Here is a 25709-nt window from a genome sequence, read left to right on the forward strand (position 1 = left end):
CAGAAGTCCAGGAGTTTGAGAAGGTGAGGATTAAACTAACTCATCTGATAAATTATTATTAGAATAGACTTTTTTTTTTTTTTTAAGAAGGCTGAAAATAGGTGATGTTTCTCATGATCAGAGTAGATGTTTCTTATCATCGTATGTTGTACACAAAACATTTATTGTTTTGCATATCTGCATAGGCAAGAAAGCACTTCTAGAAAATGGACAGGAGCAGGAGGTAGAGAGGCCTTCTGAACATCATGGGCAGGCAGAGAGGTAGTCAAGGAAGTGGGTCAGAACTGTAAAGCATTTCTATCTGGAAGCAATATCCAACTGGAAATTTTTTAGTGAAGTGAAAGCAACAAATTCATTTTAATATAACAGGTGAAAAAATGCAAACCCCCCAAAATACTGCCTTGTTTCCAGGCAAGAAATATGAAACAAGAGTACTGCACAGATCTGAGAAAGTAGAGTCTCCAGGTCCTTTATATGACGTGCTCAAAAAGGTTTTCCATCTCCCAGCAGGCTGATTGCTGGGGGAGGAGAGAAAGGACCTGCAATTAGGTTGATCAAAATAGTGGTCCCAGTATGGTCTGTTCTTCACTGTTGCCAGGAGACTAGAAGGCAGGGATGAACTGTCCAACCTTTTTGCAACAAAAATAGTGTTTACTTCCACACCGTATGATCTTGGCCCTCTCCAAAGCTGCGCATTCTCTGTTAGTCCTCCAGAAAAAAATCCCAACCCAACTTAATTTTCTTAGACTTGGTTAAGATGGATTTACTGAGTCCAAAACCACACCGATTCTTCCCTGCCTCCATCTTCCCAACCCAGTCCCCAACTCCAGGCTCTGTGCTAACCACTCAGTGGTTGTTTTTTCACTTTTTGTAGTATTAATCCTGTCTTTCCTTCCTGGTCTGGACCCTAGTTCCGGATAGGCAGGTCAATTCCAGGTTACTCACCCCCACCACAGGCTATACATCTGAAGAGAAGGCTGACTACGTGGCTCAACTGATGGGTGAGGACATTGAGATGGGCAGCCACTCACAGGTTGTTAAGTGGACATGCACTACCGGCAGTCAGTGACTTATGCTGTAAAAGGTTACTATAATACTTCAGGGAACAGAAGATCTTGATGCAGAAACCAAGTCAGGCTACCTTACCAACTTACTCCATTTTTTCCCTCCCTTTTCCCAGCTGATACAGAAGTGAAAGGAAATACAGAGTATATTGGTGGGAGACAGTTATAGTCCAAAGTGAAGCCCTAGTTTTTCCTTCAAGTCCCTTTTGGGGACAATCCTAAAGCATACTGGAAAAAACAAACAAACAAACAAAACAAAGAAAACAAAGAAAACAAAGTCTGCAGTAGCAGCTGTTCTGACCGTGAAAGCCTGAAGATCTCCATGCATCTGAAGCATCTCTGTAGCCTGATTTAGGCCACTTGCTTCAAGGTAAGTCTCATCTTTCCTAAAGCCAAGTGCATTAATGAAACTGACACAATGTGTCTGTTCTATGCCTTTCTCTTGTTGGCTATGAAAACCGAGCGAGCCAAGCAACACACTTGCCTCTAATGCCCCAGTGCCAACATCCTGAGTAGGAGGCAAGGGGCTGCAATAGATGGATGGATAGCAGGCATAACAGAGTTTTGGAAAGAAAGAATGACATGACAGTGCAGGTAGAAGATTGCAGCAATAGCAGCAAAATTAGTTCAAAGCTTAAGTGTCTGCTACAAATGCTGTAGTGTGGCAAGGGGGGGAGGTGGGGAGGGAGTTTGAATGCCAAGAGAGAGGATCCTTGCTCCTGTTAACACAGCAGCAATCAGGCAATAGCTGGAAAGAGCCATTTAAACCTCCCTGTGTAGCTGTGTTGTAACACAGCACATAATTACTCATCATGCTCCTTTCCACAGCCTGCACAGGCTGCCTGCTGGAAGAGCTGTACTGCGCAGCCATCTCAGCACGGCTTGGCCGCATGACTCCTTGGGTACCCTCCATATCAGGCAGAGGGGAATTCATACGAGTACCTGAGACCTTCCTGGCTAAATCCCATGACACGCACGAGGCTTCCATTGTCACCACACCAAGCTCTCTACCTCCTCGCTCTTTGGTAGAGTAATGGCACTTTTCACAGGGAAATGTAGCCTGATAATAAGGGCAAGCGGCAGGAGTGCTACCAGAAAGCTTGGTTTGGTTCTTACTCTTCAGGCCCTTCACCAGACTCAGACTGGACACCAGCTGTGTTTGCGCCTCTCCTCTGCGTTTGCTCCAACACACGCACCCAGTATTGTGAACAAGGATCTCCAAAGAGAGCATGCACGTCCCGGGACTCTGAAGGGGCTCACATGGGAGCACAAAGACACAGCCACATTAGTGAAGGATACACACTCACTATTATTAGCACTAGAAAGAGAGCCTCATATTCCCCACCAGCATTTTAATAGAAGTGTTTCTGCTTCAAAACCACCTTGATTGGATGTCAAGGACACATTATAAAGGCAGGTCAATCCAGGTGTGAAGCAATGTAGCATAGAGATAGCAGCTGGAAGACTGCCAGAAGCAAAAAAACCCTAAGAACACACCCAAGAACCTTAAACCCAGCAAGCTCACTGTGGAATTACTAAATGAATTGATTCCTGCAACCTCAGATACTAATTACTTGTGTTTTAATTTTTGTACTTAACATTCTTCTGTCCAAATTAAAGTAAATCTAATTTAATGCCCCAACACAAACAGACTCCAAGTGTCTTTTTCCTTGAAAGCTTCTCCCGTGTGGTGTGGCAGTGTGACTTCATCCGTGACATCCTGCTAGCCCGTACCTAGATACCGTATCAGAACAGCATTATTTTAACTCCTACGTGGCTTTTGTCTTACGTGTTGTGACCTGGGAAGACAGAAAGAAAAATAGTGCAAGAGGTGGAGAATGTGCCTTCAGTGCTGTCTGTCTACAACTATAGCTATCCAGCCTTCAACAAAGGCTACTGGGAGGGTTATACAGCCCAGAGAGTCACACCACTATACGTTAACAGCACCCAGCAGATGCTTCTCGGGTTCATTTCCTGACTCTGCAGGAAGAGAGAGCTAGCCATAGAGACCACGGGTGCTTTTCTAGCTTACCTTCAACACTTCCTTTCTATTTACAAACTGTTCTTGGATAGCAGCTTCCTAGCCTTGCTTACGCTCCTTCCATCTTGGATATTGCTCAAGTTTCTAGAGGGTCATTGCAGCTAAGAGAAACATCCGCCCCATTTGTTACAGCATCTCCAGCCCCAGTGGCCACACAGCATCAGGCATGGAGGAGCCCCAGGAAGGAAGGACACAGCATGGGTTTTCTACAGAGCCTGAAAAAGTCTAGACTGCTTTGAAGGGTCTGCACAAGCAAAAGCTGTTATTTAGCTTCTTGACAGCGAAGCAGGTGGTGAATTCACACAACTACATCTCTCTCCCAAAACAGTTTTGCCACAAATCTCTGTCACTTCACGAAAGCTGTCTGCTTTCACCTTGATGACGACCTTTGCCACTGATGGGAAGAAAGGAGGATGTTTGTCTCAGCAGATAGATGGCTTCGCAGATCCAGAGGAATCTGTGAGGTTATTGAGTAGATGACATGGGGCGTGGGGGGATTAACAAGAGCATGGGTTATCTTCGTAATAAATACAGCCTGCCACAGATCTCCATATTTAAGAGCAGCCTCTCAGGGTCAATAAGCTTGGTAGCTTTGGTCAGTCAATAAGACCTAGTATTAGCCTCAGCAAAAGTGTCAATTCCTGCTTAGTAAAACATGGTTTATGTTCTGAGTCTCCCAGAGACTTTTCTGCTGCAAGCTTCTCCTCGAGTGGCCAAATCCCTTCAACGTCCAGGGAGCAAAACAGAGATGCTGGTGAGCCAACAGGCAGCAATGTTTTGAGCCTGTGTGAGCAATGTATTCACGCACAAAGTCAAAACTCCCCTCAGTTACACCGGGTGAGGAGGGAAAACAGGCATGTAGAGACCCCCACAGAACACAGCACCCTCCAAAACCCTCAGCGCTGCTTTGCTTTTCTCACACCTTCTCCCACTTGTCCTCAGCTCCTGTCACACACCATCCCAGGCCCACAACCTACACACAAGACAGAATGAAGGTCCCCTCATGTACTCATTGTCAGGCTTGCAAAGAAGTCCAAGGAGAGATACGCTATCATGCATTCAAAAGCCACCACCACCTCCAGGAGCAGGACTTTCCCTAGCCAGCCCTTGGCTTTTTCCCAGATGGAGAAGCAGGGAAATACTTGCCTTTCCCCAGGTCACCAGGCAAAACACCCCCCTCCTTGGGGCGACCTCAATGCTCCTGGCTCTGCTCCCTGCCCCTTTCTCCTCTTCCTTCTCCACATCACCCATGCCTCACACCAAACAAGCTACCAAAGCCTTCAGCAGATGCACTCGTTACTTCCAGCACGAGGAAAAGCTGCCACCACCCAGAGCTACAACCTCGTTACAGCCTGTAATGAGCTGACAGGAAAACATTTCTGCCTGATTAGAATCCTTAACGAGCTCCTGATTATTATGAGTGGAAGCTAGCTGGCCTCCCGTTTTGTCCCATCTGTAATGGTAGGATAGCTTCTAGTATCCCCCATGTATCTCTTCCCCTTGACCCAGCAGGGAGAAGTACAGTCGCTCTTCACCAATCTGTACTGCACCCTGGCAACAGCAAAAGAGAAATACTGCTGGTATTAATATATCAGCCCTTGCTGTAAATCAAGGGTTAAGCTTTCTGCTGCTTAGGAAAAACCTTTAGTCACCAGCAATGTCACCAAAGACGCCAGCCAAAGACACTGAGTCACGTTGCGCCCCAGAGACTGCTGTCGCTGGGGGTTTAAGCCCCTTTAACAAATGCTTGGAACCAAGATGCTTTTTCCATTGTATTTTACCTATTAAAAAATTGTCCCCCTCAAGCAATGGGTACTGTTAGGTGGTCTCAAAAGCAGAGGAAAACTGCAAAAGATGTATTTACCAAAGAGCATGCAGTCAATACTGCACAGTAAGCACAGGGCTGGGGTGTCCCAAGGCAGAAACACAGATCAGATGCTGCCACGCTTCCCCCAGATGTCCTCCATGCTAGCAGCTTCAGGAGGAGGGCAGAGGGGCCGGGATAGGGAATCTCCTGTCATCCCAAGGGGGATCCCTGCAGAGCAGGCTTGTGGTATATCTGCAAGGCTGCTCTCTGAATCACATCAAGAGTTTTTTTGTCTTCTTTCAGCTTGGGACCACAGACATCCCCACGAGATGCTGTCCCTCCGCAGCCTCCATGTTTCCCCAGCACTGCAGGCCCACCAGGCAATGGCGATCAATAGGAGGGTTCAGCCCCTCTCCACCCCACATAAAACGTCTGAGACTTTATATCATGGAAGAGTCCTCCACCTTCGTCTCCTGTACATTTCTCTCTACCTCAAGGCCCTCCACTCTGCTTCCTCCAAATTCTTCAGTCAAAACCCTTGCAGCCCTCATTCTTCACCCCTTTTCCAAAAGCCATGACAGCCAGCAGTTCCTCTCACCAAGCTATTCCTTCTTCCATAGTGACCAGCAATGTCTTTTCTCTGGCTTCCCAACAGTCCTTTCTACAGCCCAAAAACCAGGCCAACGTGTGGGAGGGGACAGGAGAGGTTCTCCAAGCCTAGCTTACCTTATAACACAATTGATGCGATGGTCACAGGCAGCATCAGTTTGAGTGGAAGAAAACAAACCCAAACACTAATTGCTCTCATTAAATATTAAAGATAGAGCAAACCTTTACTGTATTTTTAAAGGCCATCTTTGGAGTTTACCTGCAGTTTACTGGAGCAACTGAACTGATCTTGGGAACTGAGATGCGTCTTGTGGTCTTGGTGATTCAACTCCAGCCCACATAACTCAAGTGCCCAAGATGATCTGGTAATGTGACAGAGCCAGGTGACTCATATGACCAGGAGGGCTTGGACTGGACACCCTGGTGACCACTGTGACTCAGTCTTTGCCACCGTTGTGTCACAAGGAATGGCTGGGCCCAGATAGACACAGTCAATTGGTTAGTCACTGTGCCCTGCACTGGTTATAAAGATAAAGGTTTCAAGGTACTCAGTAATTATTGAAAACAGGCACAGTTGCATTATATGTAAATACATACATCATCTATAAATTTTTACATATATTTTAACAGAAGAGACAGAAACTTTCTTGTTAGAAGTTTAGACCTGCTATAAACAGAAGTATGGAGTAGGAAGAAACTTCTCCAGTTGGCAAGTCGTAACTGTTGTCCATTTGTGTGGCTTTTCCACCTCTCTCTGGGCCAGCCAAGATGAACTGCTTCTGGAGGTTGCAGTCTGGACTAGATGGACCATTGGTCTAATCTGGCCATTAAGATTCCAGTTTAATGTTAAAATGGCAGCTTTTAATTATGACTAGTGTTAATATTTTAATGACTTTTTTCCATTCAGACATCACCATTTCCCTTCGGTCTGTGTAATGCCAGATGTTCAGGGCATGTGGTTTGTCCTTCCAGCAAAGGAGAACTAGGAGATTTGTGCCTGGGAATATTCTACACATTTTCTCTACACGCACAGCCCTGGAGCAGAGGTGGATGAAGAGCCTACAAGGGCTCTGTTGGGGACCTCAGCCCAGGACCGGTGTGGATTTTCCCTTGAACCAACATTAATAAAGACCAAAGCAGAACAGTAGTGCTTACAAGGCTCTCTTTAGGGGGCTTTGCCCCAAAACTTGCAAAACCCCCGTGCCACATCACATCCTTCCATGGCCAAACATAAGAAAAATAACTTGAAAGACCATGTGTAGTGGGATCATCCATTGGCACATGCCTTAACAATATAAACATATCCTGTCTCTTGACACTAATTATACATTTTTTAACTGAGGCATTAATACTCAGCACCTGTAACACTTTTAATCCATATATATCGAAGCACTTCTGTGGAAAGAGAGATACTGCGTAGGCTGGTAGGAGCCTAGAAATAACCCATTAAGATTTGGTAGTAGTGGCTAACATACTCATTGACCCAGTTGAAGATGTACAGAAAAGTGACAAAACCCTCTGCCCAACATGCAGTTGGTTTGGTGTGAAGCCCAGAATGGCTTCCCTGGAGGATGTAGTGTAGAGTTCAAAAACATCTTTCTGTGAAAACTGTAGTAACACAGAGCTGCCTTTGCAAGTTAAATTCTCTTGTTTCTAAGTATAGTCTCCAGCAGAATCTGTTATTTGAATCCGTAAGGCTTAAAATACCTGCCTGAGCACTTCTCATTGCCATCCTAATAAAGGCAACGGGGACAAGAGATTAAACAGCACTCTCTGCTTTCTGCTTCTCCCATTTGTAACCATGTGGCATGTATTTCTGTGCAGAGGCTGCATTGTCCCACTGTGGAGAGATCCTGGGCAGCTTTTTTCCATCGAACACGTGAGAAATCAATGACAAAATGAAAGTGCTGGTGGATGCTGAGTCCCGTTGTGCTGTAAAACACCCAGTCCTCTTCTGTCCCTCCTAGCCAAGCAAGAGCCCTTGACTTTTTTGCTCCATGCTTTTATTTTCCCTTTTGCTTCCTCTTCCCCTCCAAACCACACTGCTCTCTCTCTGAGTTGCCCACCGTCTCCCTCTCCAACCACTGTCCACGCTCAAAGCAATTAATTCTGCCACTTTCTCTGGGTCTGTTTCTCTGAAGATTACTGCCTCGTGTTCAGAGTGGATAATCCATCAACCAAATGGCTAGCTGCCACCCAGGGGTCTGACGCAGTCCTTTGGCACTCATGCTGGTAGGTCTCTCTGGCTGCACAGCCAGTGGAGCGTGGAGAATGCAGCGCACCAGGAGCAAAACCAGCACAGGCTGGAGTTTAGCACTCCAGCCAGCACGGGCACACATCGACATAAGCACACAAATGCATGCTCATATGAGCAGCTCCACAGCCTCAAATCTCAGCAGACAGCCAGAAGAAGAGCCCAAAAATGAATTGGCCATCAGGAGACATCTTGCCTGCTCTCACACTGCAAAGACCTCCCTTTAAATCAGAAGGGGGAACCTTCCTTACCAAGACTCGGGTAGGGTTTTCGGATGACTTATGGATCCTGCACGGTGTTATTATCTGAAGCAAATGAGAAAGTGAACTGGAGCTGAACATCATGCCCATGCTGAGCCCACACGCCGTGTGCGCACAGGGTGCCTTGAGCCCTGTTCTTGCAGTGCTGCCAGACCTCCTGCCAGAGCTGGTGTTCCTGCAGACTGGCTGACGGGCTTCAGCCTGCTGTGGTTAGCACAGCGTCTCCTTTTCCCTGCTAACAGCCCTTCTGCACGCAGAGCCCAGGCCATCCTCTCATGAAGTGTGGGATGGCACCTCCTGGCCTGGTGATGCCACTGCAGACCTGGCTCTCCACATAGCCCTGCCAAAACGCCTCCAGCCTAACTACTATGTCTGTCCCAGCCACCTGCCCAGGCCGAGCTGAGGTCTGAGTTATACCACTATTTAAGACCAAACTATTGATCTTTGGAGTGATCTAAACCACATTCAACATCCTTCTGCAATAAGGACCACCAATAAGCAACATCAGCATCTTTACAATATGGCCCAAAATGCAGCCAGGCCTCCTTTAGCCCGCCAAGATGTCTTGGAGAGGCAAACCGAGAGTGACAGAAACATCACTGCAGAGTGGGTTTCAAAGGCAGGGTCTAGCAAGAAAAGCAAGAGGGAAATGACTCAGCACATGGATGCACCATGCAGTCTGCTCCGGGCAGCTGGGCATGGCCCTACCAGCTTCACGCAGCTGAGATGGGGCAACATCTGTGTCGTGGTTTCACCCCAGCCAGCAACTAAGGCCCACACAGCTGCTCACTCACTCCCCCCGTGCCACGATGGGGGAGAGAATCAGAAGAGTGAAAGCGAGAAAACTCATGGATTGAGATACAGACAGTTTCATAGGTAAAGCAAAAGCCATGCATGCAAGCAAAGCAAAACAAGGAATTCATTCACCGCTTCCCATTGGCAGGCAGGTGTTCAGCCATCTCCAGGAAAGCAGGGCTCCAGCACGCGTAACGATTATTCAGGAAGACAAACGCCATCACTCTGAACGTCCTCCCCCTTCCTTTTTCTTCCCCCAGCTTTATATGCTGAGCAATGACATCAGATGGTCTGGAATATCCCTTGGGTCAGTTGTCCCAGCTGTATCCCCTCCCAGCTTCTTGCTGGTGGGGTGGTGTGAAAAGCAGAAAAGGCCTTGACTCTGTGCAAGCGCTGCTCAGCAGTTATGAAAACATCTCTGCATTATCAACACTGTTTTCAGCACAAATCCAAAACATAGCCCCATACTAGCTACTATGAAGAAAATTAACTCTGTCCCAGCCAAAACCAGCACTATCTGCCTCATGGCTAAAGCACAGACGGAAGGGAAGCTGCATAGCCCCTGCCTTTGGTGGTCCCTCCCTGTGCCCCCTTTGCCATGCCCCTAGCACTGGCCAGCTGTGCCGCGAGGTGATAGCACGTGGGCTGTCAGTGCAGCAGAAACTGGGGAAAAATCAGGCTGAGAAACCAGCTGCAAGTGGGACAAATATGCAAGAAAAGAGGCTGAATAGCGAGATGCAGGCTCCTTGCTGGGAATGGAGCTAAGCTGGCCGGGCTGCTGGTGGAGTGAATGGAGATCTGGCTGATATAGCAAGCCATTTAAGAAGTCCAGTTTCCTCTGCTTTTCACTATCTTTTCTTTCCCTTCTTTCCTTTATGTTTCCCTTGTTAGTTTTTTAAGGGCAGACAGCTGATCCCATCAAGCTGCCCTGAGAGGAGGGACTGGGCTGTCTGACCCTCTACCAGTTCCCTACTGACAGGCATTTATTCAAATCCTTCTCCAGTTTCAACCAAGAGAGAGGCATAGAGATCCCAAAGATAATGAAAGTCCTTTAGATTTAATGAAAATAGGTAGGTGGACAGAGGAGAGAGGACTCTCTGAGCATCCCCACTGTGGGAAAGATTGCAGTGTGAACTAAAATACCAAGCACCAGAAAGCCTTCATGGGAGAAACCATGTAACTACCCCAGGCCACAGGAAACACATTTAATCCACCTCCACGCTCAGAAGTGCGCTTGCAGCTGGACAGGGAGCAGGGAGTCAGCAGGCGATGGAGGCAGGCACAGCCCGTCACAGCTGGATCAGCAGCAGGTCTCTGTTCCTGTGGCCTCTGAGAAGACAGAGGGCACGGCTGTCTGGGCGCAGATGCATCGGTTGCACCCAGTCTGCTATTGTGTGGATCCCCTTCCTGGCATCATTGGCCAGCGCCGAACTATGCATTAATGTCCGGGACTGCCAACTGTGTATAAAAGGCCTCTCCATTTCTCATGAAGGAAAGAGCATCCTCATCCCTCTTTACACCTGTCCCAAGGAGATTGTATCCTCTATGCTAACGATGCTGGGCCAGCTCCGTAATGAAGCCACACTGTGCTACTAATGCTCCTGCATCCTCTCGGCAGAGCGAGGCCAATGAGTCTGCTCTCTCTGCAAGTCTTCCCACACCCTCTCTGCAAATAAGCTCATGCCAGGTCATAGCCTGACTCCACCGCTGACTTGCTGGCACGTGAGTGCCCGCCAGTTCCTTCAGAAGCTGCCGAACAATATGAACCAAGCTTAATGATGGATGAGACTCTTGCCTGCTCCCTGCGGATTTTCTGTACTCTGCTTGGGAGATCCCATTTCCTCCTCTGAAGGAAGAAGGCAGCAAATGGAAGGGCATTATCTCTCCTATTTGCACTGAAACATTGGCAGTGCCAGCACATAAAAAAATGGAAGGAGGCACATACCTTCCTCTTTTAAAAACAGAAGGGCGATGAAGCTTTCCAAGCCTAGAAATGAACTTAAGGCCAAGGCTGACATTTCAGGGATCGTTGCCAATTAACTTAATGAATAAAATTCTCCTCTTCAGCCATGCTCTGTGCATGCAGGAGAGGCGCCGGATTGTTTTCCTGCCCCAGTTCTGGATAATAATTTTTGCTGCATTCACTTGGAGACATCTGCCTGTTTTCATGCCTGCAGTGTAAGCTGGTGTTGAAGTTGCATCTGCTAAGGAGCCTCTCTGCTCCCTATCCTGGGGGCTATTTCAGGGCAAAAATATCCATTAACCGCTTACACTGAAGCACACACTTAACAAAAGCATGAGCAAAGAACATAATGATGCATCAAGCTCCGCATATAACTCCTCAGCTGCGGCCGTGCCCGGAGAGATGGAGGGAGCAGTGGTCCGGAGCAGGGTAGCTGCTTGTGCCGCGGTGGCCAGGCTGCACGGGCTCCCCAGCACCACGCCTGTGCCGTGGCCTGGGCAGCACAGCTCGCTCCCGGGGCATCGCAATGCAACCGAAATCTCCAGCGTGCGCAGTGCCCCCACGCAGCCCCCATTCCGGAGGGCGGCTGGGCTTTCACAGCGGCTCTCCCCACCTGCCAGCTGGCCCCAAAGGGACACGCACTGCCGCGAACCCCCACGGTCCTGCTCCTTCCCTGTGGACCCAAATCCACGTCACGTCCACCCTCCTCCCGCCACCGCCGAGGCCCGAGCGGCGCTTCCCAGCCTCGCAAGCGGCTGTTTCACCAACCACAACTTAGAGATGATGAATAAAATAGCAGCAAGTTCCCAAAGCCACTATAAAAAGAGGAAGGGAGCAAGAAAGGGCTGGGTGCCGTGTGTGTTTCAGGGTGTACGAATGACTGGAAACAAACCCCAAATCCCTGAAAACTCAAGAGAAAACAGGAACAAAAGGTGGGAGAAAACCACACAAGCAAGGGGGAGGCAGCGAGGAGAGGGGCTCTCGGTATTGATGTTTGAAACCGGCTCTTTAAAATGGAAGATAATGACACTGAAAATTATTCTGAGCTTTTCAAAGGCATAAATGACCAGACTGCCTCCTGACTCCTGAATTACATTATCCAGAAAGAACTTAATAGCATGTTATTATCGCTTCTCCTCGCTGACAGGATTTCGGCACTGAAAAGACAAACAAGAAGTGCATTCATAATCACAACCGTGTTCACCTCTGCGACGTGCTGGCCACAGCTAATTTCAGGTAAGTGACTCGGCGGCCGGCCGGGGCAGCTTGGTGGGGCCCACTGCGCTTGGCAGCAAGGTAATTGCCTTTGTCGCTGCCTGAGGGGGACTGTCTGGGTCTCCTCGGGGGAGGCCGATGCCGAAAACCTGCTGTATGGGGGAGAAAGGCATGGCCTGAGCTGGCCGGTGGCAGCTGATGGGGACCTACCTCCCATGGGGCTGGCTCCAACGGGTCCCAGTGCTCCCCGTCTCAGCAGCTACCTGCGAGGGGCCCGGGGCTGCGCAGACGGCAGTGGGGTCCCCATGTCTGCTGCAGCCGCGGCTCTGCTGGCCTGCCGGGAGCTTGTAAGAATGGGAGCAAGGCAAGAAAGGAGGACACGGAGACATGCAAGGGCTGGGGAGTGTAAGCAAACAACCTGGCCTGAGCGGTCCAGGGATAGCCCCGACCTTTGGCATTTGTTCCGTACGGTTACTTTTTCATGACCGGCAGCCCTGGAGATACCGGCACCGCTAACTGCCAGAGCTGGGCAGCCTGGCAAGCCCCTCTCCCTATCCCCTCGCCCCTGCCACCCCATCCCCGTGCCCCGGTACAGAGGTCGGAAAGCAGCTCGGTCACGTTGTGCTCCCGCCCGACCCTCGTGCCCTGGCCATGCCCTGGGATGGGCATCGTCCTGGTGTAAGCCAGGGATGACCCTGGCGTCATGCAGCACCATTGTGCCACTGTCTGAGGGTCACCGCAACACAGCAGTTTGCTTTGGGCCATTCCCGAGGCCTTTCTTTACGTTTTCCTTGCATTTTATCAACAAGTGCCACTGCAGTCCAAAACACCTCTCTCCCAGGAGGTGCCCCATCTCCTCCTGAAACCTCCCCCAACGGCCAGAGACGGGGCTGGCTGCAGCTGTGGCAGGGCAGCAGGGGACCCCAGCCCGGAGGGAAAGAGACAGGCAAGGGAAGGAGGCAGAGATCCATTTCGTGGGCTCTGCTTGGCTGCCACTGCCACAGAACGCATTTGCACGGGGCCGCCTGGGACGCAGAGTGTGACCCAGCCCAGCGGGGTCCCCGGGCAGAAGATGTCCCTGCGACGGTGCTGGCATGACGAGGCCAAGCTAAACCCCAGGGGCAGCCTTCACACAGTGCTCTGTGGCCTGCCCATGATTTATGTCCCAGGTTTAACAACATTTCATTTCAGCCGCCATGCTCTGACGTCCGTAGGCCCCTAAGCAAGTGAAGGGGGTAACTGCCAATAATAACAGTGAGCGCTGTGCTCTGCCGCCTGCTCACTACACGTGTAGTCGTGATTTTTTCCCCCAGTAGCACAATATGGCAAATAAATAATCCTTCCACACTCCCAGCAGAAGACAGGCTGTGGACAGAGCTTACACAGCACACCCAGAGCCACCCACGTCATCGGGGTGGGACTCCCCAGCCCAACCTCAGCGGGAGGCTCCAGGAAAGGGGCCATAGGAGCACCCACTCCTGTAGCAAAATGCAGGTGCTGCCAGGGACAGGGCACATGGCACAGGAGCACCCGAGCAGCTTTGCAGGCCCATACACTCCCGCAGAGGTTCCTCCAGGGTCCATCTCTTGTCCAGCCACTCTTTGGCAGAGAGTGCAAACACAGTGACTAAAAGAAACCATGGGGAGAAGACCTGGGATGGAGCTCCCAAGAGTAAGACCATGGAGCAGTCTCCAAAATAAAGGACTTGCATGAACTGCATAACCCGGGCAGGATGAGGACTGAAGAGTAAACTGCAGGGAACAGCCCTTGGCCAATGAGGGCTGCGTGGGCAACCTTGCACAGCCTGCACAGCTCTCCATCCCGTTCCAACTTCAGTAATTCTCATTCTCTGGGCACACAATTGAACAGTCAGGTATAATTTCTCCAGGATGAGACTGTTCTCCCATAGAACTGACTGTTCAGCCTCCCATGCAAAGTTAGCAGTGGTACCACACTTTTAGCTGACTTCCCACACGACGTCAATCTGCTTTCTTCCCTCTGTCTTCCTCTGGGGCTCTGCCTGGCTCACACCAGTGTGTTTTTGGTGCATTGATACTCCAAATTAAATTCCCAGCCCACATCACCTCATTGCTCAAGTCTCCACACTGACTGTTGCAGAACAGCTATTTCCATGCTGACCTTCTGCTCCCAGTCATTACACTGACAGGCTTGCCCTGCTCTGATCGATCTGATGGTCCCACGATGCAGAGGAGCAACCGCAGTCCCAGTGCAGACTGGGTACAGCACAGGCGGCCGTGGGACTGGCTGCCCTGTGACATATGCATCTTATATTGCCGAGTTTTCCATTCAGCCTTATCGGCATGATGGATAGTTTAGCCATGGTGAAGTACAAGATAGTAATAACAATGGCCATGATTACTATTTTTCATATTTTCTTTAAGAGCAATATGATATTACCAGGCTTCGTGCATGTCACTTTGTTTATTAGCTACCATTTAGTAATCTCTTCCATCTTTGCTTTATTAAAGTTAGAAGCACTGTTAGGCTGTGGGCTGAGAGTTGAGCTGGGGCTCACGGGGCAGCCACCCTGGGGAGGTGCTTGCTTGCTTACATCCATGCTGAGCCCGGAGCTGCAGGCCTGCAAACCACCAGCAGCTAATGTGCATCTTACATGCAGACACATCCTGCTAGGTCAGACCTAAGTTTTGTTCCCTTCTTTGCAGCGGTCCAGTTATAGGAAGAGGCTTTATGAGTGTTACTTATGCTCATATGTTTCAGAGTAAGGAAAAGTAGCCTAAGCAAAAAGGAATCTGAATCAAATGAAAATAAAGTAAAATAAAATAAAATAAAATAAAATAAAATAAAATAGTAAAATACCAAAGCTCCTCCCTACTCCACACTGCTTGTGCAGTCTAGGTGGACAGTTTTTACCAGACCACCAGAAATCAAAGCACCTGGGTTACAGCAAGCAGCTCAAGGGGGAAGCTGTGCAAAGAGCAGCCAGTGATCTGACAGTCTGGCAGATCTGGAGTGCCACGGAGGATGGCAAGCAGAGCGATGCTCTCTAGGTCACACAAGCAGACCCAGAAAGGCCGTTACCCTTTGACAAGGTCACCTTGAGCTGCACAGGGCTAGCGGGAGGCATGCGGGTAAGTGCACAGTCACGTCCTGCCCAGGGCTCCCTCAGGCACAGCTGCAGGCAAACACATGGCAATGATCCCTGCAGGGGACAGACACAGATCACTACCCTGCAGAGAAGCGGCGACAGCTTTCCAAGTTGGCATGGGGAAGATATCTCAGCCGGGTGTAGCTCCCGCTACCCTGTGTGCTGAATGCCCTCAGCCAGGGAAACGGTCAGTACTGTCTCTATGGGGCCTGATTACCATCACGCACAGGTCACTTAGCATCCCTCCAGCCTGCTCAAGAAGCCTTCAGGTGGATTTAAGTGGAATTTACTTCTGGTTGAAAGCCTGGTTTAAAGGATCCTGGGAAGGTGCACACTGCCTCTTCTCAGGAAGGCACTGACACATGCGGGTTTTGCTCAAGAAGGACCTAAGAGGCAGCTGGCCAATTAAAACTGCAAGGCAAGCTACCCAGGCTGGCATTTGCCAGGACAGGCAGGCTTACAGCCCCAGCTCTGCAACTCAACCAAACAAAAACAGCCGGTAAGGTCTGGCCTGGGCTTCAGCGCAAAGACGAGCCCTGGGCAGGGATGTTACCTCGTGTCCGAGCACAGACATTGACGCAGAGGGAGAGCTGGGAAGAATGAAACCCAGATCCAACCTCATCCCACAGCACTGACTCAACGGCGATGTGAGCCAGCCCCCTGCCTGCTCCGTGCCATGGCTGTATGGCTTCATGGGCAGGCTGGCTGGAAGGGGCCATGGGGCGTCTGTCTGTCTGTCTGTCCTCCCACTCTGAGGGACACTCTCACCAACAGGAGACCAGCCAAGCCATGCTTTGGCTGGCCAGGTCCTCAAAGTCTCCCAGGATGGAGACCATCTCTGGGTGACATGTCCTAGCTCTGCACCACCCTCCTGGTGACGGAAGTTCATCCTGTGCCCAGTCTAACTATCCAAGCTGTATCTTGTGGCCATCCGTCCTTGCTAAGTCATCTGGCACTGCCAGGAGGAGTTTGGCTCTATTACCTCTCTAACTCCCTTTCAAAGAGTTGCTGGCCATTATCAGCTCAACCCTTTGCTTCTTCCTTGCCAGACTAAACAAGCCCATCTCCCTCACAGGCTATGGGCAGTAGGTCCTGGCCATGTCACGTGCCCTCCACCAGACCCAATCCAGTTTTTCAACATCCCTCTTCAACTAAGAGAACCAAAAGAGGACACTGTTTCAGGTGCGGACTCAGCGGCACCAAGCAGAGGCGGAGAACAAGTAGCCTTGCCAGCCACACTCCTCCTGTTGTAGCCCAGGACATGGTTTCTGCTGCAAGCTCATGTTTACCTGGGGTCCCCCGTAAGCCCTTCCTGCACCTTTTCAGCAGGGCTGCTACTCCACTAGTAGGTTTTCTTTTCAGCTGAAAGGTCCTAGTGATACCTCATGGAGTAAGATGTTATGGGATGTCACTACCACCTGTATGATGCTTGGAAAGGATAATTTTTCTCAGAAGCATAATTAATTAATTACAAATGTCAATCTCTCACTGTCCAGCTCTTTTACAGTCCTGGGCAGCACTCGAGCAACGCTGGAGGAAGGAGGATGACCCCACCCTGCAGGCACCTCGGTGGGGCTGACAGAGGGTGTCCTAGTTTCAGCTGGGATAGAGTTAACTGTCTTCCTGGTAGCTGGTATGGTGCTATGTTTTGAGTTCAGTATGTGAAGAATGTTGATAACACTGATGTTTTCAGTTGTTGCTAGTAGTGTTTAGACTAATGTCAAGGATTTTTCAGCTTCTCATGCCCAGCCAGTGAGAAAGCTGGAGGGGCACAAGAAGTTGGCACAGGACACAGCCAGGGCACCTGACCCAAACTGGCCAACAGGGTATTCCATACCATGTGATGTCCCATCTAGTTTAGGAACTGGGAAGTGGGGGTGGGGGAATCGCCGCTCAGGGACTAGCTGGGTGTTGGTTGGCAGGTGGTGAGCAATTGCACTGCGCATCATTTGTCCATTCCAATCCTTTCATTATTGCTGTTGTCATTTTATTAGTGTTATCATTATCATTATTCGTTTCTTCTTTTCTGTTCTATTAAACTGTTCTTATCTCAACCCGTGGGTTTTGCTTCTTTTTTCCCGATTTTCTCCCCCATCCCACTGGGTGGGGGGGGAGTGAGTGAGCGGCTACGTGGTGCTTAGTTGCTGGCTGGGGTTAAACCACGACAAGGGCCAGCCCCATGCCAGCAGGAGCCTGGTGGCCCTGGTACCCTGGTGGAGTGGGGACCCAGGCTGCCTCCTGACCAGGGGCTTTGCATCCGCCAGCCAGTCATCCGGGGCATAGTGACAGCTGCTGGCTGACCAGCTGGAACAACAACCGAGAAAGCCCACAAGTCCCACCCAGGGGAGGGAGGGAAACAGCCCCAGGAGAGCTCCACGGAGACAGAGCCAAAAAAAGGCTCTGAACCGCCTCACAGAGACCGCTGTGCCTCAGCAAGTATCGCTCCGTGCTGCACTGGTGCACAGGGTGGCTGGAGGAAGAGGGAACCCTTTGTTGTGCCAGAGGCAGCAATTCGCCTACCACAGCGTCTGGGTGACCTGTGAAACAAAAAGCAGAGTGCAGTCCAGAAGCATTTAGAGATCACAAGTCTGTTGAGAGCCATGCTGGGTTTTGGTATTTACTCCCAAAAGGTGGTCGACACCCCACCTTTTCCCTTTATCCTTCCCTTCCCTCAACCCTCTTCCCCTCCCATCCCCAAACCCCCAGCCCTCACTAGCAAAAATTAATTGCTGCAAACACACAGAATCATGCACATCCTCCCACTGCTCTTCAAAGAGCAGTTTGCTGCCTGGCTGAAGTGCCATTGCCATGCTGCAGAGAAGCAGTGGAGGCCGAGTCATCTCGCAAACAACAGGGGTAGGATGGCAATCATCATCCCCTGGCCACCAACACATGAGGACTGGCAATGGGAAGGAGGGGAAAGCCTTTGGGCCTTGCAGACTCACTCCACACAGCACAGCATGAGGCAGCAAGCATGGAGTGGTGGCAGCGGCTTGCCCCCAGAGACATCAGCTGCTGGCACCTCGCTGCCCAGGGCGCTCCCCCTGGGGAGCTTTGGAGGTCCTAGCCCCCAGCACTGCTGCAGCCTTGCCCAGGGTGCAAAGCTGCAGAGGTGTGTGGCCCGGGAGCCCGAAGTGGGGGCAGCAGGGGTACAGCAGCATTCCCTGGGGGCTGCTGCACTCCTACAGCAATCGAGACCTTCAGCTAAGCCTGCAGGCAGGAGATGGCCCTTTGGTGCAGAGCAGAGAGGACATAAGAGGGAGGTGATGAGCAAACTCACAGGCTCCGGTCGCTCCTTCCCTACACCCCCTGCTCCACCTTAGAGCACCTCTATTCAAGTTGTCAGAGGATCAGCAGTACCAAGCAGACCCGGATTTACACTGAGGGCTGGGAGCCTCTGAAGTACCCCTCCCACCTCCCAGCTCAGCAGTGCCAGCAAATTCCCCCTCCCAGTACAGGGCACAGCGCCAGCCTGCACCCCCCTTATTTCAGTGCTGTTTGTTTGCTCTGTGCCATTTGAAAGCTGCAGTACAGACTTCTCACCATCACCCACGACAAGCACATCCCCTGGGTGAGATGGGGATGGCCAGAGCTCAGGCTACAGGGGCAGGAGCCAGCCCCAGCCTCTTGCTTCTAGAGAGGAGCCAAGGAGGAAGGAATGTCTGTCCCCCCTTTCTAGTCATCCGGTTGTCAGGGGATGAAGGGGGAAAGCACTCGCTGCCCCGAGAGCTGCGCCTCTCCGGACATCCCTCTCTCTGCTCCCACCTGAATGCCGAGTGTCCTGGCACAGCCCACCACATGTGACATCTCCTTGCATGCTCCAGGACCCAGCAGCCTGCCTGCACCCCTTTGGACTCAGGATACGAGGGAGTGAATGGTGCTGGGGGGACACGGGGATATGCAGTGGTGGTGGTGGAAGAGCCCTGCCAAACGATGCATTGGAAGATAGTCCTGGTGACCCAGGGGCGGTCATTTGTGAGGGGAATGGCTTCGGCACTGGCCAGGCTGTGTGCCGGTCACAGTTCATTTGCTATAGGAAGCAGGGAGTGATGAATTTGGAAAGCATCTACACTGCAACTGCACGAGGTTCATACACCCCTGCGAGATGGCAGAGGGCACCATGCAGTCTTGATCTGCGCATCTATATGCCATCCACTTGTCATCATTAAAGTTCACTGGATGTGCTAGGTAAAGGCTATGGTGTTTAGCCTGGACTAATGCGCTCTCTGGCTTTTTTGTCAGCTGGATATGAAAAAGCGTGTTCACTTCATACCCTAAATTCTTGCAGTCTTGCATGGCAGTGTCATTTACCCTGACTGCCCCATTTTCCACCTCCAGCCAACCTAATGATGGTACATTTAAATGCTAGATGAATGACTGTTAGCTCCCCAACACTTCAGAGAGCACAGAGAGCTTTTAGGATGGGAAATGCTATGATGCTACAACGTAGTATTTCGTGTTACAGGAGCTGAAAGTTGCCCATCAGTTTTGCGCATCTGGCCCCAGCTCTTACCCCCGACTTGTCAGTCCCAAGAAAGAGTTGGTGGGCTCAGGAGTCTGCTGCAAGGCCAACGTTTAGTGCCTGCACCACACTTCAGTTCATTCGCAGCTGAAGCCGGGCAGGCAGCAGCCCATGTGCCACCTGCAAGGAGAGCAGCAGAGGCTGTGTTTGCTGGTGGTGAAAACATCAATAAATGCAGGTTGGAAGGAGAGGCCAAGTGCACAGAGCTGATCCAGGTTACCCACGTTTGACAACCACAAATTGGGATGAGAAAGTGTCTTTTCAAACCCCTTTTAACACATTCATCTTTGAGAGCTTTCAGCAAAAAGACAAGGCAGGAATGTTAAAGGGTCAAACTCCGGGTGTTTGCTTGTTCTTTCCTCAGGCAAGCAAACCCTCATTGATTGACTGTGGGAAGGGTGAGAGTTGAGCACAACTGACGGAGGAGTCCCACTGCTAAGACTGAAGCACGCAGCCTCCTGGCAGAGACTAATGACAATAGACAAAGCTCTTCCAAATACAACCCGCTCTCTGCCTGCTGCACGCTGCCAAATTGACAGTCTGAGGGGCTGCTGGTTCCCTACCACTTTTAGAGCCAGAACCTTCCTCAGGCAGTGGGACCAGCAGTTGCATGGTGGGATTTTGGAGGAGTGAAAGAACAGGCAGGGCCAAGAGTGGGCCAGGGGCTTGGCAGTCAATGCAAATGCCAGCTGCAGGGAGCCTGTCCATAACACAGGATACTCTGGAAATGAGGGATACAACCAGGGTCTCATTGTGGGATGAGCTTTCACACACAGATGTTAGTGAGACCCAGACAGTGCTCTGGTCGGTATATCCAGACATGGATAGGCAAAAGCATTTGCAGGGTCAGCTACAAGATGAGGATGTGCAGTCAGTGACCATTACTAGAGGGTCTCCTGGACTTTACTGGGTACACAAGGCCAATTTTCTGAGTGGAGCTCTACTTGTGAGGAGAACAAGACAGGCCCACCCACGCTGGCCAGCCTACAAGCTGTAAGTGCCTAAGGCACTGATTCAGCCAGGCTGCTCACATGAGCAAAGATTACTCATGTACAGGCTGCAGGACCAATACTCCAGGGCCCCTATGACTCCTTGTCGACTCAGGAGTCTTGTCACTGGAATGACCACCACTCCATTCTCTGATGCCATCACACAACCCAGAAGTCAGGGGAATCTCTGACCTGTCATTGCACAGGTTGGGGACAAGCTTTGCAAGGACGTTCAGTCTTACTGGGCTTTCTTTTTTTGCTCTTAGCAAAGATGGGAAAGCGCATCACTCCTGCTGCTGCCTCTGTAGTAGGAAGAGCTCAGAGAGCTAACGCCAGGGTCAGGCAATTGACTGCACAGGAGAGCAAAAACCCAAGTTCAGTAATTCCCCATCCACAACTCTGCCAATCACACACCATTTCTTGACAGTCCTGAGCCAGCCAGCTGTGCCTACACTCTTGCGCATGTACACAATCACTGTCATAAGCCACATGTCCACAGTTACTAACTAACTCATCATGCCCAAGCACACCTGCAGTCAGATACCTTTTCTGGATTACAACCCCTCCCTCTCCCACACAGCCAGCAAGAGAATTGGTTCCTCATGGACTGACACATGCAGTCACCTCCACTCTGCCCCCTGCTTCCCTTCCCATGCAAATGGACTCACTGCAAGGTGGGGTCTTGCACCCATGCAAGCTGGGAAACTGCATGCAAATTGGGAGAGTGCATTGTCTTATTCCGGCTTGCTCTCAAGCACAGCCCGGGTGCCTGAGTAACGACCCTCAGCTTAGCAAGCTTGCTGGCAGTAGAAGGACATTCCCATCCTGTCCTTCATGTCCCCTTTCACCAAGACAGTTTATGGGAAAGCTGAAATGATCTAAGCAGTCACCTCCATCCACCCTTCCTGGCTACAGGAATCCTCACAAGCAGCAAGGATGTCTCCCAGGATCCCAGATACATGTCACATAAAGGAGGCCTCTGAGTGAGACTTCCTGGTAGCCGTCCCATAGCTGCACAGTCAGAGCCATCAGACCTGTCACTTGCACCACCAAGCAAGTGGCAGGTTTTTGTCTGAGGCAGGAGCAGTGAAACATCACAGGCAGTGACGAGGCGAAATGCTCAGTGCATGGCACAGGGATGGTGATGTCTCACGGATGTGCTGCAGCACGGTCCCACAGGCACGGAGGCGGCAGGCTCAGCGTGGATCTGGGAGGCAAGAAGTGGTGCATCCTCCCAGCAGAATGATGCCGACTCCTCCATCCCATCCCAACACACATGTGACGCAGCACCAGAGGACCCAGATGTGGAACAAACCTCTTGGGAAGAGGAAAGACCAAGAGGCCATTTCATCTGGCTTGCAAGAAGTTAACAGTGCTGCCTGGCATCACTCACTCAGTGGAGAAATGGAAACAGGACTGAAGTTAGAGGCCCAAACGTCACCCTGAGTACACAGCCAGGCATCCCTCCCCCAGAGGTCTTTGATACAACACATTTATTTTGCTGTGTGGTGGTACTGTACAGCACACATACATTACCAGCAGTTTCAGAGCCCTGAGTTATCATTCCTCCTGCCTTCCCTGAATTTTGGAAAAGAGGCAGGACCACTGTCCCCTTCCCCCATTTCACCTGCAAGGAAACAGGCCAGGAAAAGTCCAAAAACACAGAGGCACTTGCTGACAGGACTGGAGACAAACCTCTGAAAGCCAGACTCCCAGTCCACCACTCTCACCATTAGGGTCACCTTTCCCTGCTGCTGGGAGAGGAAGCCCTAGTGCCAGCTTTCCACAAGGACTCACTGCTCTGAGAAACTCTCTGCACACCTGAACAGAAATCAGACTAAGGAGATTGCAAAAACTAATATAAACCCTATCGGATTTTAAAGGGACTTACCACCTTTCTCTGAGGGTCTGAGAAATGTTTTGGGGCATTCTAAGCAGGGTTGGGATTCTCTTAAATTCTGTAAGATTGTTTAAGAAATAGCCAAGGAAAGGCTTTTGCTTCCAATGCAGTCCCACTGGAATCTGAGTGGAATTTCCCCTACTCAGATAGGGAAAGAAAGTACCCTGCCTTTCCTGACACATGGTATCCTGCACCTCCTTTTCTTAAACCATGAAACGGCAGAGCTCCAGTACCGACTCCACCTCTCAGCACCACAGAGAAAGCTAATGCTGTAACAGGCAAGGACAGTGCAGCATGTAACGTGGAACAAGAACCAAAAATAGCCCACAGAATAGACAGAAACAGTAAGAAAGGCAAATGTGCCGTGGAGAGCAGAAGGGAGGGAGGGAGGACCGGGGCCTCTCCCACCCGTTCATGTCAGTACATGGAATGGTGCATCCGGCTCAGGAGAGCAATGACCCAGTTCCCCAGCTGGGACCCCTTCAGCCACAGGAAGAGTTCATACAAGTTGATCTGCCACAGGCTCAGGGCTTCTGTGAGTGAGATCTGGGCCCTCCTGTAAAGCGAGTGACTCTTGCTCCTCTGGTACCTAGAATGAGAGAAACAGCTGCATTAGATCCAGCAGGATGCAGGCCGGCAGGAAGGAGGCCTGTCCTACATCTTCAGTACAATTGACGCTCACCAGGGGAGGGGAACGTCCCACATCTGGAGAATCACCAGCAGTGGGGACCCCTGGGAGTAGGGATTTTCTCCAAGTAATGTTCCTGAGGAGCTGGGGACTGCCTTCCCAGCACGAATCTGGCAGAAGAGACAGCCTGCTCCCTCGTGAGCCCGGTTCTCTCCTCACTGCACATCGTGACCTTGGGCCACGGCATCCTCTGCTTCTACGCCCAGCTTCACTTCAGCTAACATGGACAGGTACACACTCCTATAGCCTTTCCTGGTAGCACAGTCATAAGAGTCCAGCAATCCTGACACACTGATTCCAGGAAAAATAATTCTCCACCTTTCTTTAGAAGCAGAGGTTAACTGGGCTTCGTAGGTCCCTCATCAGCCAGAGAAAAATAACTGTTATTTCTTCTGCAAGGAGGAGGAATCTGAGACAGAAGTGCATTGACTCATAAGACTCACAGATGGAAATCACTTGCACGACTCCTGTTCCTGGCTTTTAAACATCAACCTGATCTTCACAGTCAGCCTTAGCCCCTCAATCAGGCTGCAGAAACTGGCAGCAGTGAACTCGCAGATCTCTCCTACCCACAAATACTTCCCAGTGGTGGTGCCTGTAACGGGCAGGAAGCCCCTTCCCCTCCTCTGGCAGGGCCAAACCCTAAACCCTTACCCTAAGGACTCCAACTCCATCCCTGTCCCCAGCCCCAGGGTGACAGACCTGTTCTCTGAAGAGGCTGATGGGTGTGAGGACAGCACAGACAGAGGCTGAGATGTGTAACTCAGCAGGGGTAGGATCACAGCAGATGTCCTAATGAGGGGGAGAGTTCCACAACTAAGAGTAAGAGGTCAAGTTAGGCCTTGTCAGGGCCCTGATTGGGGGGCTCTAATAAGCCTTAACAGCCCTGACTAGCCTGAGACCTCCCCCAACCCTCTGCTCATAGGCCCAGGAGCTCCAGTTAATCTCAGGCCTGCACCTTCAGTCCCTGCCTGAGCTACACTGGAGGAGTAATGGTCCCCAGCTCACGCCCTGCTGTGAAGCCCCTTGACCTGGACCTCAACTCACATACTGACCTCTTGGCTTGACCTCAGCCCTGTCTTGTCACCATGGACCTGGCTGACAACCACTAGACCCGATCTACAGATCGAGTTTCTGGTTTGACCTTGGACCTCCCCCATCACCAGGATGTTGCATTATGATATGGACTTTTGATTGGACCTGACTGCCATCGCAGGGCCTGTCCTGCTCACCTTGCTCAGCTACTGTGGGACTGGGCCCTGGCTGGCCTGCTGGCTGTGGGATCCCCCCCCAACCCCTGGCCCCGAGGGACAGTCAGCCCCGGCTGCTCCATGTCTGGCCTCTGGGACCTGGAGAAGAGACTCACGTGGAAACGGCTCTGATGCAGCAGCGAGACATGTTGAGGAAGGAGCTGGCACTGGCCCGCGTGTGCAGGGCTGACTCAATCCCCCTTAACAAGTCATTGGTCTTCAGCAGCAGCAGCATCTGGCGGGGCACATTGTTGAGGAGCTGGGTGATCTGGGGTAGGTAAGCAGCAGCATTGGACCGGATCTCCACGTCCTGCGGCCAGCCAGGTCATGTCAGGGAGAAAGGAGAGAGAAGCTAACAGTGCGTGGGAAACCCAGGTCCAGATGCAGATGAGATTTGGCAGGAAGAGATGGTGTTTTTCCAGACCATGACTCTAGGCCAGAAGCTAAAGAGCTCTTTGTCCTGCTTTCCTGCAGACACCTGGCTGTCCCAAGGACTCACAGCACAGTCACAGATCACTCTTGCCATATTCCACCTGCCCCTCAGTAAGATAAGGCCCTGTCCCCTCACTGGCAGGATTAATAGCCTCTTAGGAAAACAGGGCACTCGCTGCTATCTCAGTTCTTGGCCCCAGGCAGCCCACAGCAACCATGTCTCCTTACTGCCCTTGCAGCCTTCTGACCAAGTCTCACCTCACCAGCCCCAAAGCTGGCAGAGCTGCAGGTAGCACAGGACTACTCAGGAAGGTGGAGGCGTGCTGCAAGGACAACCAGGCTCCTCCTTGTCTTGCTGTCCTATGCAACTGATGGCTTTATGCTACACTGATGAAGCTGTTTACAAGGCCTAGTTTAGTCCTCTGTTGTCAACACAACTCAGCAGAGGTGAGAAAACATTATGCAGTTAAGCGTCATGCTAACTCAAAAGATCAAAAACTGCCATCTGTCAGATTAAGGGTCTATCTAGAACCATATCCTGTCTGGCAGCAGATGCTTAAGGAAAGAGTGTGAGACCAAGGCAGACACAGCATGGTCCTTCATGTTCCTTGGTCCCCAGCTTCCAACAAATACACTGCCCATGGTAAAGATCGCAGTGATAACTGATGAGCTACAGCCTGAGCCACTTAAGATGGGCTCTCCTCCAAACATGAGCCACCGTAGCATGCAAGACAGCCAGCCCCCACTCTTCTGCCTTTTTTTGGATCTGAGACTTCCCCCACCATACCAGTAA

At 51.0% G+C, this 25709-nt stretch overlaps 1 protein-coding gene across 5 annotated transcripts in view; it reads right to left on the minus strand.

The window, feature by feature from the left end:
* Positions 1-22122: 22122 nt before the first annotated feature.
* The window catches only part of ADCK1 (aarF domain containing kinase 1), an 82013-nt gene continuing 78426 nt past the window's right edge, over positions 22123-25709 (minus strand). For all 5 annotated transcript variants that reach the window (XM_029998970.2, XM_029998966.1, XM_029998977.2 and 2 more), the window contains 2 exons: positions 24601-24794; positions 22123-23135 (listed from right to left, as the gene is read on the minus strand). In XM_029998970.2, coding sequence (XP_029854830.1) covers positions 22964-23135; positions 24601-24794 — 366 coding nt within the window. In that variant the 3' untranslated portion in view covers positions 22123-22963. The remainder of the gene's footprint in view (positions 23136-24600; positions 24795-25709) is intronic.

The sequence above is a fragment of the Aquila chrysaetos genome, chromosome 2 (assembly GCF_900496995.4).
Source record: "Aquila chrysaetos chrysaetos chromosome 2, bAquChr1.4, whole genome shotgun sequence".
Lineage (NCBI taxonomy): Eukaryota > Metazoa > Chordata > Aves > Accipitriformes > Accipitridae > Aquila > Aquila chrysaetos.